At 44.5% G+C, this 20,960-nt stretch overlaps 1 protein-coding gene across 1 annotated transcript in view; it reads right to left on the bottom strand.

Moving 5' to 3' along the window:
• TOP2B (DNA topoisomerase II beta) overlaps nt 1-20,960 on the bottom strand; it is a gene marked incomplete in the record, with an annotated part of 2,991,925 nt that overhangs the window by 78,832 nt on the left and 2,892,133 nt on the right. Inside the window, 2 exon segments of the mRNA XM_044066877.1 lie at nt 1,717-1,802; nt 1,889-2,105. Of these exon segments, the coding sequence (XP_043922812.1) occupies nt 1,717-1,802; nt 1,889-2,105 (303 nt within the window).

Consider the following 20,960-nt stretch of genomic DNA (forward strand, 5'->3'; position numbering starts at 1 on the left):
CGGGGTACTTAGCTTTTTAGAAGTCTTCGGTAGTAGAAATCTCTGGATCTGACCGACCGGCACTTGCGAACAGCTTCTGCTTCGGGCACCGCGTGGCAAGAAAGACTGAGGAAAATGGCGTTGGCTGATGCCTTTATACCCAATTCACAGCAGCTATGACGTCGGGTGAAGTGCGACATCAGCCGAGGCCAGACCCAGACTTTGGAATCCGGCCGACCGAAGGGCTGCCTGAGGCAGGACAACCCATATGTTAGGACTGCAGATGCATCCTTGAAGGACATCAAGAATCTTTCAGAAACTTCAACAGAGTACTTAGGATAAAGGCTCTGATGAGATGGAAGAGACAGAAGGAAAATAGCAAAACTCCCATTATCTTCTCATTAGATTTTCTAGAGTGTGTTTCTTCATAAAGAATCTGTTTCTTCATAAAGAATCTAACACAAAGGACCTCTGAGTTGATTTCCTCTCGAAACATTTGAATTAAGGCTCTACCAGCCTGGAGAGAGAAACTGAAACAAAGCTGATGGTGTTTTTACCTTTTCCTGACAGCAGTGCACCACTCCAGGAAACTGTCAACAGCTCAACATTGGTTGATGATGTGACCAGTTAAAATCATAAATGGCGGAAAACTGTGGAGGAGACAGGGGTAGTAAAGGAGCCTTTGACAAAGCAGATGAAGAGGACAGTGGCAGCAGCTATGTCCAACAAATGGCAGGACAAAATCCCAACACGTAGAAGTAAACTTTCCTTCAGGCATTGTGAGAGGTGTTCCCTTGAACAATAGTGGTGGTGTTTCCTTTTCTTGCTTTTTGGGGGGGGGGGGGGGGCTTATTTTGCTTTATCTTTTCCACTAAAGAATTCCTCAGAGCATAAAGCCAACAGATCAAGGCAAATCGCATTCAACTTTCTGTAAAGCAAACAGGACTCAAGCTTGTGATCAGGATCTAGGCAGAAAATATGTCCGCTGTCTTAAACATACAGTTCACAAAGACAGTAAGATCTGCAGCCAGGGTTTTCACAGTTGCATTTTCATTTAAATATCACAACATATTTCTACACCCCAGCTTAAAACCCTAACAGACAGTATCTTGTTCTATGACTGAGCTACTAAGGAATCCCAACAATCCAACCTTTCCACGAGGGAACATTTAAAAAGTCTATCCATTAGCTTAACTGCAAATTATTTAGCCATTCTAGTCGCAATCATTGTTTGAATTCTAACCCAATTACATGGTTTCTTATAACCTTATGCACTGAAATTATGAGCCTTCTTAAACTCCTCCTAACTGACCTTCAAAAATTAAATCAATGTTCTTTTCATTTTCTTAAAAGTATATTTTCTGAACAAAAGGAGAGAATGCTTTTCAATGCAAATCATTACTGACAAATTATCAACTGTAAAAATGTGTTGACATAAAACTTCAGTGCTTACCCAGAATATTTCACTCTGATTTACAATGACACTGGAAAACTGCTGGAGCAAAATTGCTAAAATCTGAAGGGAAAAGTGCACGTCTTCAGGGCATGTTAAACATGAATATTAAGGACATAATGGCTGAGACTGCCTCAAGAGACTGAAAAGATCACGTGACCCCCCCCCCCGCGAGTATAAAACAAACTGAAAGGTTGAACATCCCAGACTTTTGATTAGCCACATGTAACCAATCTTTTACAAACTTCATGTGCCAACAGATGATATAACAAAAATACATATACCTTCAAATAGAGACTTCTGAGAATATGTGTTCTGGGAGGAGAAAGTGCTAGTTTGTTCATTGTTGGATTTGGAAAGTGTAGATTTCCTAAAGTAAAAGACACAACAATGAAGAACAAATTAAAAACAAAGACCGGTATGTATATATAGTTCAAATGAATCCAAAGTACTTACTCTATAGGGGGCGAAGACTTAACAGGAGAAAATTCATCATCATCATCCTTCTCTCCGCTGTCTGATGGCACAAAATCATTAACTCCATCTTCCTCAACTAGAGAAGACTTCATTTTCAAATCATCTTCATAATTATCTTCAATATTATTCTCAAGGTCGTCCTCGTCTTCCTCCTCTTCCTCTTCAGAGAAATCAAATGTATACTTGGGCTTTTCAGCTATGGAAAAAGGAAATCCGTGAAGGTTTTGCAATTCTATACCTCAGTTCAACTTACTGCGGTCAAACTTACTGACAAAAAAGACTACAGATCTTTGAGAAAATATTCAGTACATTAAAAACTGCTTAAAGAAAACAAACTCAAAGTTCAGGAAAATCACATCCAGTCACTTCACACACAGTATAAAACTGTATTTTAGCTGCAAAGCAGAGCAGTGTAATGTGTACTGAACTGCTTCAAACTTCTAATGAGCTGTACGAAAATGCTCAGTGTAGTGCTAAGTGAGACAGCCTGATTGTAGGAAAAGTACAGTTTTGTACCTACCATAAATGTAGATGTTCGAGGATCCACATTGCTGCAGTCCTAACTATTGGGTAGTCCGCTGTCCAGTCGGCCCGAATACCAAAGTATATGGCTGACGTCGGTCAAGGCGCATTAGACTGACGTCAGTACGTCAGGGTACTAATGCGCATGCCCGACGTCATATCCTCAGTCTTTTCTTGCCCCAGATGTCAGAAGACCCTAAAAAGACAAGGCCAATACCAAAAACTCCAAACATACCTGCACCAAAAATATGTACAATATATACAAAAGTACCAGAATATAACCTCACCTACACAACCACCCCTAAACACAGAGGGAAGGAGGGAGGGTAAATTGGACTGCAGCAATGTGGATCCTCGAACATCTACATTTATGGTAGGTACAAAACTGTACTATGTTCTTCATTCCACATTGCTGCAGTCCTAACTATTGGGTAGAATCCCAAAGCAGAGGTAAGGGAGGCTGGCAAATCATAAGGAAACAGGAGCTGACAACATGCCTTGCAAAATAGCTGTGGCAAAACCAGCCCTAGACTTAGAGTAGAGAGGAAGGTGATAATGCTTAGAGAAAGTATGCACTGAACTCCAAGTAGCTGCCTCCAAAATATCCTTAGTTGCCACCCCCCTTAGAAATGCTGTTGAAGTGGCAGTAGCCCTAGTGGAATGAGGCCTAATCCCAGCTGGAATCTCCTTGCCATGATGGGAATAACAAAATGCAATGCAAAACCCAATCCACCTAGAAATAGTTTGTTTTGACACAGGCTTGCCCTCTTAACTCAAAGCAAAAGAAACAAACAACTGCTGAGACTGCCTAAAATCCTTAGTCCTGCTTAAATAATAACAATTGCCTGTGTACATCTAAAGTGTGCAAAATCTTTTCCCCTTTATTTTGGGGATCTGCATAAAAAGTAGGCAAATGAATAGTTTGGTTTAAAGCCACACTAGAAACCACCTTAGGCATAAAGGAAGGATTAGTGGGTAATGATACCCTATCCTTATGAAAAATCAAAAAAGGCTCAACCGCCATAAGGGCCTGCAACTCAGAAACCCTTCTTGCAGAAGTAATGGCCAACAAAAAGCAGTCTTCCATGACAAGTATTTCAAGTCAGCAGTAGCCGCAGGCTCAAAAGGTTGTAGAGTAAGTTTCTCCAACACAAAATTGAGATCCCAAGCAGGAGTAGGAGCTCTACGGGGGTCTTATATTCTTTGCCCCTCTAAGAAATTGCTTGAACAAAGGATGCGAAAACAATGGTGGATCACAATCATAGTGAGCTGAAATTGCTGCAGCATGAATCTTAATGGAAGAGAAAGACAAACCTTTGTCCAATAACTCAGTAAGATATTGAAGAGCCACACTCAAATTAGGCTCAGAAATCTCCAAATTGTTTGCTGCACTCCAAAATAAAAATCTCTTCCATTTATCTGAGTACACCTTCCTTGTACTAGGTCTTCTGGCTTCCATAATCACATTTAAAACTTGTTGAGGAAGTTGAGACCTGCTGTGTTTCAAAAGAGAATATGCCAGGCTGTTAGATGAAGAGAGTGGAGCTTGACATTGAGCAGGTGACCGTCCCTCTGAGACAACAGGTGTGGAATCAAAGGTAAAGGCCATGGAGGTTTCCTTACCAGACTCCTCAGTAATGGGTACCAGTGTTGCCGAGGCCAATCTGGAGCTATTAAAATCATCCTTGGCTTGTCTTGTCTGACCTTTAGGAGCTCCTTTGGGAGAAGAGGCAGAGGTGGAAAGGCATACACATGAAGATTTTTCCAACTGAAAGAAAGAGCATCCACTTTCCAAGCTGTGTGATGAAACCTCTTTGTGCAAAACTTTGGCAGCTGGTGGTTTAGTGGAGAAGCGAACAGATCTATGTCTGGAGTTCCCCATGACACTGTCAATTTGTGAAATACATGAAGATCCAGTTTCCACTCGTGGGGATCCATGATTTGTCTGCTTAACACATCTGCTAAGGAGTTCTGTGCTCCTGGCAGAAACCTTGCCTGAAGAGTTAGTTGCAAGCTGAGCGCAGTCTCCCATAAAATCATTGCTTGCCTGCACAACGGGTAAGAATGTGTTCCCCTTGTTTGTTGATGTACCACATGACAGTTGTGTTGTCTGTTAGAATCAACACCTGCCCTGGAAGAAGTAACTTCTTGAAAGCCATTAATGCAAACTGGACTGCTAACATCTCTTTCATGTTGATATGTAGATGCTGTAGTCTGGCAGGCCACTTGTCTTGTATCCACTTTCCATTTAGATGAGCCCCAAGCAATGTCTGAGGCATCTGTCGTTAGAATCTGACTCGCCTCTGGCGGGTCACAGAGAGTCCCTTGTTTAGGTGACATTCCTGAGCCCACCACAAAAATTCCTTTTGAATGCAAGGTATTATTTGAATGACAGTGTCCAATTCCTGGCAGTGCTGTGTCCATACATTTTGAGATACCATTGCAGCTTCCTCATATGCAGTTTGGCATTGGGAAGCACCAGAATACAAGATGCCATGAACCCTAAGGCTTGAAGGACTGTCCTTGCAGTCAGCCCGGACTGAAGAGATAGGTGATGGAAGTAACTGGAAAGATTCTTTTGTTTGTCCGGGGTTAAAAAGGCCATCTGGGCTGCTGTATTCAGTCTCACACCCAGAAAGCACATGTCTTGAGAGGGTACTAGACTGGACTTTATTTCGTTCACAGAATACCCTAGGCATCTTAGCACTGCTATCACATATTCCAAATGCTGTAAAGGTCTTCCTTTTCTTGAGCCAGAATCAGGCAGTCGTCCAAGTAAGGATAGATTTGAATTCCTTTTAGTCTGAAGTAAGCTATCACTGGAGCCAGAACCTTTGTGAATACTCTGGGCAGTAGATAAGCCAAAGGGCAATGCAGAGAACTGATAATGAGAATTTCCAGCTCAAACGCAGATACTTCCTGCAACTTAGTCTGATAGGCACATGAAGGTAAGCTTCCTTGAGATCTAAAGTTACCATCCAGTGATCTTTGCCCAGCAGAGGTAAAAGCTGTTGTAACGTAAACATTTTGAACTTGGGAATGTCCAGATAAGTGTTGAGGATAGATAAATCCAAAATTGGTCTCCACGTGTTCCCCTTCTTGGTACTAGGAACAGGCGAGAATAAAATCCTAGGCCCCTTTCTGGCACAGGAACTGGCTGAATGGCCCCTATTTGGAGCAACAGAGAAATTTGCTTGTGAGCCTCTTGTCTTTGTAGAGGAGGAATGTCTGGCATGCCTTTGAAAGGAGGCAAGGTATGGAAATAAAACCTGTAACCGTGGTGAATGATATCCAGAACCCATCTGTCTTGGGTAATTAAATCCCAATTTTCTTTGAAAAGAGACAGCCTTCCTCCCAAAGGTGCTGCCAGGCGAGAATGTACTGGCAGCTGAAAAGGCAGGTCATTGGGTCTGTTTACGAAAGGACTGACCCCTGCCCTCACCAGAAGTCTGAGCAGGTGAACTCCTGTTCTAGGCCTAAAAGAACCTTGAGCTCTGCCCCTACCACGTCTAGACCTACCCCTAGACTGGGAATCATAAGCAGGATATGTCCATCCCTTAGTAGGCCAATTTCTACTAAACTTTGGAGGCTGCACCTGCAAAAAATCCTTAACAGTTTGCATAGACTTAGCCTTGTCCTCCATTTTCTTTAAAACTGCTTCCACAGGCGAACCAAACAACACATCAGACTGTAAAGGAGCATCCAAAATCCTTGTCTTAACATGCTCAGCTAAATTCTGATCTCTCAACCAGGCGTGCCTACGAAGAACAGAACCAGTGGCAGCCACCCTCGAGGAGACCTGCACAGCATCAAAACCACACTGCAAGGAATGCTTACCCACCTGTTCAGACACATGAACTAAATCCTGAAACTCTTTACACTCAATACCTTCAGCCAGAGCATCCACCTTAGACTTCAATTGTGAAAGGAGATAATTCTGATATTTTAACATGTGAAACTGACAATTCAAGCCCTCATGGCTAAAGTGGAAGAAGTATACACTTTCTTTCCCCATCTATCCAAAGCCCTTGCCTCTTTATCAGGAGGAACAGGATTTTTAACAACAGAAGCCTTCACACCTTTAGGCCCCTGAGAGACAGTTTCGGGTCTGCCCTAGGACTCTTAAAAGATACTTATGAGCCTCAGGCACCCTATAGTACCTATCCGGTTTAACTGGGGCAGGAGGCAAAGAATCAGGATTCAGGGAAGCCTCTGCAAAAACATCTTCTACCACATTCAGAACAGGAGGTATAGCTAAAGGCCTATGCTGGGGTAAACAAGAATTCCCTAAGCCTCTTCCTGGAATCAGAGAAATCTTGACCTTCCCATTTAAAATGCTCCCTCATGGAATGCAGAGTCTCTGAAAATGAAAAATCCTCAGGAGGCGAAGCTGAAGGAGTAGAATCATCCACATCAGAATCAGAATAAGGAGGATACTCCTGCAAGTCTTCAGCCGAAGACTCAGAAGCCTCCGAACATTGCTCAAAACTCTCAAACTCAGGTTCCACCCTAGGCCTCTTATCAGGAGGGGGCATAGAACCTCTAATCATAGTAATCAAATCCTCTGCCATTTTAGCATATGCTTCTTAGGCAAAGACCCTGACACTCGGAGAAACCCCACTGAAGCTAAACTAGGCCTGCCTCTTAGAGAAGCCTTGGAAACAGAAGGGAGGCCCTAACCACCTTAGGAAGAGGGAAGAACAGCCACCTGAGAAGCCCCTTCAGCCTGGCCTACTTCCTGAGAGGACACATCCTGTAACAGTAAAGTCTCTCCCTGAGACTCCAAAGAAACTCCTGGCAAAACCTCCGGCTCCACTGAGCCTTCTAAAGAACCGGCGTCCGGGACTGTCGGTTCCTCCACTCTAGGCTTTGCTGCTTTGTCCTTGCGCTTTTTGGCGAAGCGGGCGGAGCATCCGGCGGCATTTTATAATTACAACGCTTCCCAAAACTAACCTGGCACAGTCTAACCTTCTCTTAATAATCCTTTTGTTATATCTAGCACAAGAGCGCATCCAACAACGCCGTGCTCAGGCCCTAAACAAGGTATACACAAAGTATGGTAATCCCTATGAGGTATCTGTTTCCCACAAGAAATACAGTTATTCACTTTTTCTGACATCCGGTTAAATACTGAGGCAAGAAAAATCCAAAATATTCCCCAACGGGGTACTTAGCCAACTTTGATTCGGTCTGAAACTCTGACTTCAGAAACTTTCAGAACGCCAACCTGCACTCGCAAAACTGCTTCTGCATCGGACCATGCGGCAAAAAAGACTGAGGATATGACGTCGGGCATGCGCATTAGTACCCTGACGTACTGACGTCAGTCTAATGCGCCTTGACCGACGTCAGCCATATACTTTGGTATTCGGGCCGACTGGACAGCGGACTACCCAATAGTTAGGACTGCAGCAATGTGGAATGAAGAACATCTACGTTTTTTATTGCAAGGCATCCTACAGAAAAGATATACAAGAATCACATCACATGTATTCATGAAATAGTCAAATTATCTGAGATTCACACTTTAAAACATACTGGCAGATAAATGTAAATGCAGCTTGAATGTTAAGACAATAAACAGCTACAAAGTAAGAAAGCATCACCCTAAATAATTGTTGACATTCGTTGCTATAGAAGGGAACTTTCCTCTGCGAGTCTTATCACTTGAGTTCACTCTTGACAGAAATCATAATTATGAATTCCTCTCATAAGGTTCCACTCCCAAGGGGCATGCTTACACCATATAGTAATGTTACATGCTGGAACTTGGCACCACAGTATGCCAGCTTACTACCAATCATCAAAAGCAAGCACACTATGAGTAAAACAAGGGTGAAAAAAATAAAGACTTGAAGCCTACACTGTGATCAAGTAACACACAAGCATACACTGTGTGAATTACATGGAACTCTGAAAACTGTACCTTATGGAACTAGTACGGAGATTGATGATGAAATTAAACCAGCTATTCTGACAACAGGTTGTTTGGATATAGGCCTACACTGTTTACATCTCACAAGATGGGCAGAAAAATCCTGGTGACATTGCCCAAAGTACTTTGCTCTTTGGGTTCCATATCTCAGCTGCATTTGTATCCTCCAGGTACTGGAGACCTAAGCAAAAACTGAACAGCCTGACTCAATGCCAGTTCTGATAGTATATTATACAGCAGAATGAGGGAAACTTGCCCTGTACCTATGAAACATTGTGTATGGCACTTTGCATGTAAGGCCTCTGAAGTAACAGAGTTGAAATATATATTTTTCCATAAGACCTTGCAGGCCACAAAGGCACTGGATTCAAAAGGAGTTACGTTTCCACCATAAGGGACACAATCCCACTGTCTGTCGCCAACATGGTAAGGTAGATGGGGATGAAATGTTAACAGACTAAGGACTGGGACACGACAAAGCTGTGCTACTGGGCAGATTACCATCATGCTTCCGCGAGACTGGTAACACTGCTAAATGTTTCTTGACTTTTACCTTTTAGGTCCTTAACCACCACTCTGTCATTTTCCTATGCTGTGCTCTTTCTTCAGGGATATGCGGTACTTCTGAATGGTCAAAGGTTTTCCTGGTGGATAAGAAGACGACAATCTTTGAACCAAAGCCAAAAACTTCCTGTGCTAAAGAAAGGCCCAACTGACACTGGGAAGTCTGATAAAAATACTCTTAATACTGAAGGCAATGCTGAGTTCACAGGAAAAAGAACAGTTGTGTAAAATCTTAACATAACCATACATGTCCTTTTCCATGGTGCAGTATTCCAAACCCTTGGGCTATCCTCTGCTAGCTATCACTGTTAAGTATGTGGGATGTCTGATGTTGGCCAAGGGAGCATGGGCCAAAAAAGTGATGTCTGCATATACCTTTCCTCAGAAAGTACAGTTTTGTACCTACCATAAATGTAGATGTTCGAGTGCTGATACAGCTGCAGTAATCACAGATGGGTTCTCTGCCGTCAGGCGGGTCCTCGGTCGGCCGAATTCCAAAGTCTAGGTCCGGCGTCGGTTGTCATCGCTTTCTTTCCTGATGTCAGTGCGACAGGGGTATATAAGACACAGCCGACGCCATATTCTTCAGTCTTTCTTGCCCCAGATGTCAGGTGCCCCCAGAAGGAAGGCAATACATAAATTATATAAATATATATATATATATATATATATATATATATATATATATATATATATTCAAGCAATGCAATGTAATCAAAAAACAGTAGTTGCAAGCAAATACACCATAAAAGGATAAACCCAAATTAGGTTGTAAGAGGAGGTGTTAGCCACTAGTCCTTTACCAAGAGGGGAAGGAGGGAGGGAAACCTGTACTGCAGCTGTATTAGCACTCGAACATCTACATTTATGGTAGGTACAAAACTGTACTATGTTCATCGTGCATACAGCTGCAGTAATCACAGATGGGTAGAATCCCAAAGCTACGCACAGGGTGGTAGGCACTAGGAGGAACTTGGATGAGCCAGAATGCCCTGCAACACAGCAGTGGCAAAGCCTGCTCTAGTTTTGGAATATAAAGGCAGGTGGTAGTGTTTTGTGAAGGTATGCACAGAACTCCAAGTGGCTGCCTCCAAAATATCTTTGGTAGGAACTCCTTTGAGGAAGGCTGTAGAGGTAGCTGTGGCCCTGGTGGAGTGGGATCTGTTGCCTGTAGGGACAGATTTTCCACGACAGGAGTAACAAAACCGTATGCAGTGGCCTATCCATTTTGAAATTGTCTGTTTGGTAACTGGCTTCCCTTGAGCTCCTACAGCATAGGACACCAAAAGTTGCTCTGATTTCCTGAAAGGCTTTGTTCTGTCCAAATAGTAACGTAGCTGTCTATGGATGTCTAAGGAGTGTAGCAGCCTTTCCCCTTTGTTTTGAGGATTGGGGTAAAAGGTAGGTAAGTGTATGGCTTGATTTAAAGCTACCCTGGATACCACTTTAGGCATAAATGATGGGTTGGTTCGAAGGTAAACCCTGCACTGATGGAAGATGAGAAAGGGCTGCACAGCCATGAGGGCTTGTAGTTCCGAAACCATACGAGCTGAGGTAATGGCCTGAAGGAAAGCTGTTTTCCAGGACAAATATTGCAAATCTGTTGAGGCAGCTGGTTCAAAGGGAGGCAATGTTAATTTTTCTAAAATGTAATTAAGATCCCAGGCTGGCACTGGTTGTTTCCTTGGTGGTCTTATATTCTTAGCCCCTCTGAGGAACTGTCTTAAGAGTGGGTGAGAGAATAAGGGTGGATCCGTGTTGAATTCTGCAGAAGTGGCTGAGGCATGGAATTTTATGGAGGAAAATGAAAGTCCACTCTTCAGCAGCTCAGCTAGATACTGTAGTACCAGAGACAAATTCAGTTTTCTAGGGTCCTGGCCTTTTTTCTCATTCCAAGAGCAAAACCGTTTCCATTTTGTGGAGTAAGCCTTTCTAGTAGATGGCCTTCTGGCCTCCAAAATGACATCCTGCACCTCTTTGGGGAGTAGGGTCTGTTGTGGTGTTAAGGAATTTTCCATGCAGCGAGATTGAGTGTTTTCAGCTGGCTGTGAACAGTTTTGTAGCTGTGCTGAGTCAACAGAAGAGGCATTAGAGGTAGGGGCCAGGGAGGAGTATGTGTTAGGCTCCTCAGGAGTGGGTACCAGTGTTGTCTTGGCCAGTCTGGAGCAATCAGTATCATCTTCGGTCTGTCTGCTCTTGCTTTCAAGAGCACCTTGGGCAGAAGAGGCAGAGGTGGGAAAGCGTAAACTGTCCCTGCTGTCCAACTGAATGAAAGGGCGTCCACTCTCCAGGCCTTTGGAAGAAAGGTCCTTGAACAAAACTTTTCCAATTGATGATTCCTGTGGGAGGCGAAGAGATCTATGTCTGGCCTCCCCCACGCTTGGATTATCTTTGTAAACACTTGAGGATGCAACTTCCATTTGTGTGGATCTGTCATATTTCTGCTTAGATTGTCTGCCAGCATGTTTTCCAAACCTGGCAAGTACTGTGCTTGAAGTTTGATTTGCCATTCCAGAGCCAAGTTCCAAAGTGTCATGGCTAGTCTGCACAGGGGGTATGAATGTGTTCCTCCTTGTTTGTTTATGTACCACATTACTGTGGTGTTGTCTGTTCTTATCAATAATTGTCCTGGATGCAGGAGGTCCTTGAAAGCTGTAATTGCATTTATCACTGCTAGCATTTCTTTTTGATTGATGTGAAGGTGCTTTTCCTTTTGGGACCATTTGCCCTGAATGCACCTGTCTGTCATGTCGCCCCAGGCGTAATCTGAGGCGTCTGTTGTGATGACTTGATTTGCTTGAGGCTTGCAGAATGGGAGACCTGTGTTTGTTTGACATGCTTGGGCCCACCATACAAATTCCTTTTGCAAACATGGAATTATTGGTATTATTGTTTCCAAACTGTGGCTGTGTTGAGACCATAGGTTTTTTAGGTACCATTGAAGTTTCCTCATATGCAACTTTACACATGGGATTGAAAGAATGCAAGATGCCATGAAGCCCAGAGCCTGCAGGATTTTCCTGGCAGTAAGCCTGGTACAATTTGCTAGTATTGTGAAGTACTGAGCTAGTTGCCCCTGTTTTTCTGGCGTAAGATAGGCCATCTGGGTGTTTGTGTCCAAGTTGGCACCCAGGAAAGTTATTTTCTGAGATGCTGTTAGCCTGGATTTCTCTTTGTTGATTGTGTATCCCAGAGAGTTCAGTAACCGTGTTGCATAAGCCAGATGTTCCAGAAGTATGTGCTTGCTGTCCGCTTGGATCAGGCAGTCGTCCAAATAAGGGTAAATTTGTATCCCTTGAAGTCTGCAGTAGGCAATTACTGATGCCAGGCATTTTGTGAATACTCTGGGCGCAGTAGATAAGCCAAAGGGCAATGCAGAGAATTGATAGTGGATTGAACCTGCAAGAAATCTGAGGTATCTTCTGCAGCTTTGTCTGATTGGGATATGCAGGTATGCCTCCTTGAGGTCCAATGTTACCAGCCAAAACTCCTTGCCCAGCATGGGAAGAAGCTGCTGTAATGTGAGCATCTTGAATTTTGGTACAAGTAAGAATGTGTTTAGGATGGATAAGTCCAAAATGGGTCTCCAGTCGTTTCCTTTCCTTGGTACCAGAAATAGCCTGGAATAAAAACCTTGGCCTTGTTCGTGAGTAGGTACCTCTTGAATAGCTTTCATGTCTATGAGCTTTGAAATTTGTAGTTGTGCCTCTGCCCTTTGATTGTGTGGCAGGTTTGGCATGCCTCTCATTTTTGGAAGAGTGTGAAAATGAAATCTGTAGCCTCTGTCTATAACGTCCAGGATCCATTTGTCTGTTGTGACAATATGCCAATTTCTTGTAAATAATGCCAGCTTTCCTCCCAAGGGTGCTGCCAGCTGTGACTTGCCTGGCATGGAAAGGAGGAAGTCATTGGATTTGTTTCCTATATTGTGCACTGTCTTCGCCACCTCTTGTTGCTGGAGTTTGCCATTGTCTGCCTCTATATGATCCTTGTGATTGTCCTCTGCCCCTTGTGCGCCTGTATCTACCTCTTTGGGGCTTGTCCGTGGCTGGAAAGGACCAGTTTTTAGAAGGCCAATTTCTGCTAAAACATGGTGGTTGAACCTGTAGAAAAGCTTTGACAGATTGCATAGATTTGGCTTTTTCTTCCATTTTCCGTAGTATCTCCTCAGCATTAGTACCAAATAGTACATCCTTTTGTAAAGGAACATCTAGTAGTTTAGCTTTCACATGATCAGGCAAGATTTGTTCCCTAAGCCATGCATGTCTACGAATGACTAATCCTGTAACAGCAGCTCTACTTGAGGCCTCTAGGGCATCATAGCCACATTGTAAGGTGTGTTTACCCACTTGTTCTGCACTATGCATCATATCCTGCAACTCCTTCAGATCTGGTTGTTCAGGTTGAGACATTTTATTTCTTAATTATGATAACAGAAACTGCTGATATTTAAGCATATGAAACTGACAATTTATGGCCCTCATGGCTAGGGTGGCCGAGGTATACACCTTTTTCCCCCACCTTTCTAAGGATCTTGACTCTCTTTCGGAAGGTAGTGGATTCTTAGCAGTAGAGGCCTTCATTCCCTTGGGGCCTTGAGAAATGGTTTCAGGGTCAGCATTGTGGCTTTTGTAGAGAAATTGGTGAGAGGTAGGAACTCTGTAGTACCTATCAGGCTTGACTGGGGCAGGAGGGCAGGGAATCCGGATTAAGGCAAGCCTCCGAATAAACATCATCAAGTATGTCCAAGACAGAAGGTATCGCCAGAGGTCTCTGTTGAGGTAACAAAAGAAATTCCCTAAGTCTTTTCTTGGAATCAGAAAAGTCTTGGCCTTCCCAATGGAAGTGTTCCCTCAAGGTGTGCAAGGTTTCCCCAAAAGAAAAATCCTCAGGAGGAGATAAAGAAGGAATGGACTGCTCTGCATCAGAATCTTAAAAAGGGGAGTAAGAGTGTTCCAATGATCTGAAAAAATGGAGCCATGATCAGAAGAGGGAGAATCTTCCTCCACTCTGGGTCTCTTGTCTGGAGGGGGTTGGGAACCCTTGATAAGAGTAATTAAATCCTCAGCCATTTTAAGCATCTGCTTTTTAGGCATGGGGCCTGGAGATGGGCCCTGTGCAACAGGCCTCTTGGGATGCTTGGCTGATTTAGACTTAGTAAAGGCCTTAATGGAAAAGGAAGATGAGGGCCTAAAGACACCATGGGTGGAAGTGGACCTGTCCACATTAGGAGGCTCAACGCTCACAGTGGCTTCGATGGTTGTAGTCTGGGTATGGGCCGAGGTACCTGCAGTCTCTGTTACAGAAGACCCCGCCAAAGAAGTGTCGTCAGTAGTCAGGGACTGCATAGGCGTCTCGCTGAGAACCGGACCACGTGTAGCCGGTTTTGGCGTGGTGTCGGTGGGGACCGCGGACCTCGCGTGTCGGTCCTTGTCCTTGCGTTTTTTTGGACAAAGCGGTCGGAGTCTCCGACGACATTTTATAATCAAAGGCTTTACCAAAAAAGTGTTGGGCGAACTCCGCCCGACGCTTAATAGTGCGCTTATTGAAAGTAGCACAAAAGCGACAGCCCGAGACATCGTGGTCTGGGCCTAAACAAGGTATGCAGAGGGAATGGAAATCCTTATGCGGTATTTGCTTCCCACAAGAAATACAACTGTTAACTTTTTCCGACATCGGTCTGAGGCAAGAAAAGTTTCCCCAACGGGGTACTTAGCTTTAATGAAGACTTCGGTTTCCAATTTTTTGTAAATTCAGGAGCTGGCCGACCGGCACTTGTGAACTGCTTCTGCTTCGGGCACCACGCGGCAAAAAAGACTGGAGAATATGGCGCCGGCTGTGTCTTATATACCCCTGTCGCACTGACGTCAGGAAAGAAAGCGACAACAACCGACGCCAGACTTGGACTTTGGAATTCGGCCGACCGAGGACCTGCCTGACGGCAAAGAACCCATCTGTGATTACTGCAGCTGTATGCACGATGAACATCTGAACCCCACCAGTTGGACTCCAGGCCCAAGACAAGCGTACATGTCCTGTGTCAACCAAGAAAGGATAATTTTAATTGAAAAAAGGGGGTAGGGGAGGGAATGAATACTGGCAACATGGAAGAGAGGGACATCTACGGTTATGGTAAGATTTTAGGCAACTATTCTATGTCCTTCTATTCTCATATTGCAGTATTCCAAACCCTTGGGTGAGTGCCAAAGCTGGAAGGGTGGGGGGTGGCGGCGGCATGGAACGGTTTTCTATGAAACCATGTAGGATTGTCTTAGCAAATCCCACTCTAGACCTGGAGATATGATCCAGTCAGTACTGTTTAGTGAGGTATGGACAGATGTCCAAGTAACTGCCTCTAGAATGGAAGCAGTACCCAGTTCTTTAAAAAAGGCTCCAGATGAAGCCATAACTCTGGTGGAGTAGGCTTTAATTTTTGAATTTAGATGTTTTCCATGGTAGGTGTAGCAAAAAGTACAGTTTTGAACCTACCATAAATGTAGATGTCCGAGAGGTATGCATCTGCAATCCTAACATATGGGTTGTCCTGCCTCAGGCAGCCCTTCGGTCGGCCGGATTCCAAAGTCTGGGTCTGGCCTCGGCTGACGTCATAGCTGCTGTGAATTGGGTATAAAGGCATCAGCCAACGCCATTTTCCTCAGTGTTTCTTGCCCCAGATGACAGGTGCCCTCTAGGAAGGCTAAATTTGGATAAATGCAAATGATTCCAAACAGTAGAGAGCAAACAAAAATAAACATGTATATACATATATACAAACAAATACACCATAATAGATTCCCCCAGCTAGCTACAAGATGGGCAAATACCCTAGGAGTACCACAGAGGGGAAGGAGGGTGGGTAATCCTGACTGCAGATGCATACCTCTCTGACATCTACATTTATGGTAGGTACAAAACTGTACTATGTCCTTCAAGGATGCATCTGCAGTCCTAACATATGGGTAGAATACCATAGCCAAACTGGGGGAGGAGGCACTAAGATGATTATGGTGTAGTTAAGATCCCTTGCAAAACAGCAGTTGCAAAACCTGCTCGGGATCTGGAGTATAAAGGTAGATTATAATGCTTGGCAAATGTATGCACGGAGCTCCAAGTAGCAGCCTCTAGAATGTCTTTGGTAGCCACTCCTCGTAAGAAAGCTGTAGTAGTGGCTGTAGCTCTTGTGGAGTGAGGCCTGATGTTTTCTGGAGTTGTCTTTCCATGAAAAGAGTAACAAAATCTAATGCAATTTCCTATCCATTTTGAGATTGTCTGTTTTGAAATTGCTTTTCCTTCCATTCCTGTTGCATATGCTACCAGAAGCTGGTCAGTTTTTCTATTGTTCTTGGTTCTGTCCAGATAGTAGCGCAATTGCCTGTGCACATCCAAGGTATGTAGTAGTCTTTCCCCCCTGTTCTGTGGGTTGGGGAAGAATGTTGGTAGGTGGATTGCTTGGTTCAATGATACCCTGGAGACCACCTTTGGCATAAAAGTAGGGTTAGTTCTCAAGGACACTCTATCCTGATGGAAGATAAGGAAGGGTTGTACTGCCATTAATGTCTGTAATTTAGAAACCCTTCTTGCTGACGTGATTGCAAGCAGGAAAGCAGTTTTCCAAGATAAGAACTGTAATTCTGCTGTTGCTGCTGGCTCGAAAGGGGGAAGCGTTAACTTTTCCAGCACAAAGTTAAGGTCCCATGTAGGCAAAGGTGGCTTCCTTGGAGGCTTTACATTTTTAATTCCTCTCAGAAACGAGTAGAGGATGAGAGAAGACTGGAGGATCCATGTTGTATTCTGCTGAAATTGCTGATGCATGAATCTTAATGGAGGAGTAAGACAGGCCATTGTGGAAAAGTTCTGCTAAGTATTCCAGGATGTTAGCTATGTTTGCTAATGATACATTTTCTCCTTTTGCTGCACTCCAAATAAGGTACCTTTTCCATTTGGCTGAATAAGTCTTCCTTGTGGAGGGTCTGCGAGCCTCCGGGATAATGTCTTTAACTCTCTGAGATAAATCTGGGTTATTTTGTTTTATGTAATATTCCAAGCAGCTAGCTGCAGTGTTTTCAAGTTTGGATGTAGGATCTTGTAGTTGTTCTGTGTTAGCAGTAAAGGAACTAGAGGTAGAGGCCATGCGTGTGTCCGAGACATACTCCTCAGTAGCGGGTACCAATGCTGCCTCGGCCAGTCTGGAGCTATCAGGATGATCCTTGGGTGATCTTCTTTGATCTTCAGTAGCACTTTGTGCATCAAAGGAAGAGGTGGGAATGCATATGCTGTCAGGTTTTCCCAACTGAAGGATAAGGAGTCCACCTTCCAAGCAAGTGGGTGGTATGTCCTTGTGCAGAATTTCCTCAATTGGTGGTTGTGTGGGGATGTGAACAGGTCTATTTCTGGTAGTCCCCATTTCTTTGTAATGGATTTGAAGATGTCTGGATGCAGCATCCATTCGTGCATCCGTGGTAGTTCTGCTTAAGGTGTCTGCTAGTATATTTTCTTTTCCTGGCACAAATATGGCCTGGAGCTGAATGTTGAGGTTCAGGGCCACATTCCACAGGTCCATTGCCATCCGGCAAAGAGGATATGAGTGTGTGCCTCCCTGTTTGTTGATATACCACATGACTGTGGTGTTGTCCGTCCTTATCAGCAAATGACCCTGTTGAAGAAACGGTCTGAATGTCTGAAGTGCCTGTTTCACTGCCAGCATCTCTTTTTGATTTATGTGTAGGTTCAGCTGGTCTTGTGTCCATAGGCCTTGTATACACTTGTCCACCATGTGTGCCCCCCAGCCTAGGTCTGAGGCGTCCGTGGTGATAGTCTGGCTTGGGCGAGGTTTGTGGAAAGGCAGTCCTCTGTTCAACTGACAGGCCTGAGCCCACCACAGGAATTCTTGTTTCAGGCATGGAATTATTGGAATCTGGGCTTCTAGACTATGCTTGTGTTGAGACCATGTATTCCTTAGGTACCATTGCAACTTCCTCATATGCAGCCTGGCATGTGGAATCAGTATTATGCAGGATGCCATGTAACCCAGGGCTTGCAGGACTTTCCTTGCTGTAAGCTGGTTCTGTGTTGTTAATGCCATGAAATAGAGTGGTAGTTGCTTTTGCTTTTCTGCTGTGAGAAATGCCATCTGATTTGAAGTGTCCAGTTCTGCACCCAAGAATGTTATCCTTTGGGATGGCACCAGCCTTGACTTTTTCATGTTGACTGTGTATCCCAGGGTTTGCAGTAGTTGTATAACCTTTTCCAAATCTTTTGTTAATTTGGTCTTGTTGTCCGCTTGTATTAGGCAGTCGTCCAGGTATGGATAAATCTGAATTCCCTGAAGCCTGCAATGAGCAATTACTGATGCCAGGCATTTCGTGAATACTCTGGGCAGTAGATAAGCCAAAGGGCAATGCTGAGAATTGATAATGCTCTGATCCTGCAAGAAATCTGAGGTATCTTCTGCAATCTGGTCGTATAGGGACGTGCAGGTATGCCTCCTTGAGATCTAGAGTCACCAGCCAAGACTCCTTGCCCAGCATGGGAAGAAGTTGCTGTAGGGTCAGCATTTTGAATTTTGGAACAATGAGATATGTATTCAAAGCGGACAGGTCGAGAATAGGCCTCCATTGGGTTTCTTTCCTTGGTACCAGGAAAAGCCTGGAGTAAAATCCTTGTCCTTGTTCCATAGGCGGTACCTTTTCTATAGCTCTCATCCTTAGTAAGTGGTTGATTTGTCCTACAGCGTTTGTTTTTTGGTTGGGTGGTAGGTTTGGCATTCCTCTCTTTTTTGGTAGAGTGTGGAAGTGAAACCTGTAGCCTTGGTCTATTGTCTGTAAAATCCATTTGTCTCCTGTAATGTAATGCCAGTTTACGGAAAATAAGGCTAGCTTTCCGCCTAAGGGTGCTTGCAGTTGTTCCCTGGTAGGCGGTATCAGAGTCAAGTCATTGTGTCTGTCCTGTGGAAGTGGTAGTAGCTGGATCTGTGGCAGTACTTCTCTGGTTGTTAGGCTGCCACTGACGTCCCCTGTAGGCACCTCTGGATTGACCTCTGCCTCTTGGGCGCCTATTTCTGCCCCTCTGTGGTCTGGAGGTGTCTGGAAAGGACCAATTCTTCGAAGGCCAATTTCTACTAAACCTCGGAGGCTGGACCTGTAAGAAATCCTTGACTGTTTGGACAGATTTTGATTTTTCTTCCACCTTCTTTAGCACTTGCTGTGCAGGGGAGCCAAACAAACTTTGTTTCTCCATGGGAGCATCTAGGAGCTTTGACTTTACATGGTCTGGTAAGGATTGCTCTTTTAACCATGCATGCCTTCTGATCACTGTTCCAGTCATAGCTGATCTAAAGGAAGCCTCCAGTGCATCATAGCCGCATTTTAAGGAATGATTACTGACCTGCTGAGTGTTATGTACCAAATCCTGAAGGGACTTACGGTCTATAGGTTCAGGAGAGGACAGTTTTTTATTTAGCTGGTCTAACAAAAATTCATGATACTGAATCATGTGGAATTGACAATTTAAGGCCCTAGCCGAAAGAGTAGCATAAGTATAAACTTTTTTACCCCATCTCTCTAATGCTCTAGATTCTCTTTCAGAGGGGAGGGGGTTTTTGGCAGAGGCAGCTAATATAGCTTTGGGGCCCTGTGAAATGGTTTCAGGATCTGCAATAGGAGCCTTATACAAGTGAAAGTGTGTGTCCGGGACCCTGTAATATCTGTCGGGCTTAGCAGGGGCCGGGGGAAGAGAGTCAGGGGCAGTACAGGCATCATTAAATGCATCATCCACAACTGTTAGTACTGGAGGAATGGCTAAAGGCCTATGCTGTGGTAAATGTAAAAAGGTCCTTAGCCTTTTCCTTGAATCTGAAAAATCCTGGCCCTGCCATTGAAATTGCTCTCTCATAGCATGTAAGGTTTCCCCAAAAGAAAATTCCTCAGGTGGAGAGGCAGAAGGAATGGAGTCTTCTGCATCAGAATCCTCATAAGGAGAATAAGGGCCTTCTGGAGGATTTGAATTTTCTGAATCATCCGAGGAATAGTCTGTAGAAACTGGATCCGGGGGCTCTGCTCTAGGCCTCTTCTCTGGAGGGGGTTGAGAGGCCCTGTCTGGGTGAGGTTGGGATCCCCTGATCAAAGAAATGAGATCCTCAGCCAGGCTGAGCATTTGTGAACTAGAGGTAGGCCTGTGTGAGGGGGTTTTAGCAGGCAAGGCCTTAGAAGATTTAGCTGCTTTAGCCCTAGAAAAAGCCTTGATAGACATAGATGGAGGGGGCCTAGCAGCTCCACGTGCAGGAGTAGATATGTCTAAAGGAATAGAATCTGATAAATCCTGGGTGCCTGCTACAGCAGGAGAAATTTCAGTAGCAGATTCAGCCAAGCTGTGTGAGGCCTCGGCTGTCGGAGGCATGCTTTCGACCAAAGGAAGAACCGAGGACTCTGTTTCAGCCGAAACCGAGACACTCGCGGTTGGCTTAACCGTGGTTTCGGCCGAAACCGCGGACCGCGAGTGTCGGTCCTTTTCCTTACGCTTTTTAGCTAATTGTGAAGTCGGAGTCTCCGACGGCATTTTGTAAGCAAAAGCGGGACCAAAAAACTCCTCTGCAAACTCCGACCGACGTCTAAGTGTCCGTCGGTTGAAGGAAGCACAGGCTAGACAAGCTGATACGTCGTGGTCTGGGCCTAAGCAAGGAAGGCAGTAAGAGTGAAAATCCTTATGAGGTATTTGTTTCCCAAAAGTTAAACAATTATTTACTTTTTCTGACATTGGCTGAGGCAAGAAAGAGTCCCCAACAGGGTACTTAGCTTTTTAGAAGTCTTCGGTAGTAGAAATCTCTGGATCTGACCGACTGGCACTTGCGAACAGCTTCTGCTTCGGGCACCACGCGGTAAGAAAGACTGAGGAAAATGGCATCGGCTGATGCCTTTATACCCAATTAACAGCAGCTATGACGTCGGGTGAAGTGAGACATCAGCCGAGGCCAGACCCAGACTTTGGAATCCGGCCGACCGAAGGGCTGCCTGAGGCAGGACAACCCATATGTTA

The sequence above is a fragment of the Protopterus annectens genome, chromosome 3.part1 (genome assembly GCF_019279795.1).
Source record: "Protopterus annectens isolate FY-2018-M chromosome 3.part1, PAN1.0, whole genome shotgun sequence".
Classification (NCBI taxonomy): domain Eukaryota; kingdom Metazoa; phylum Chordata; order Ceratodontiformes; family Protopteridae; genus Protopterus; species Protopterus annectens.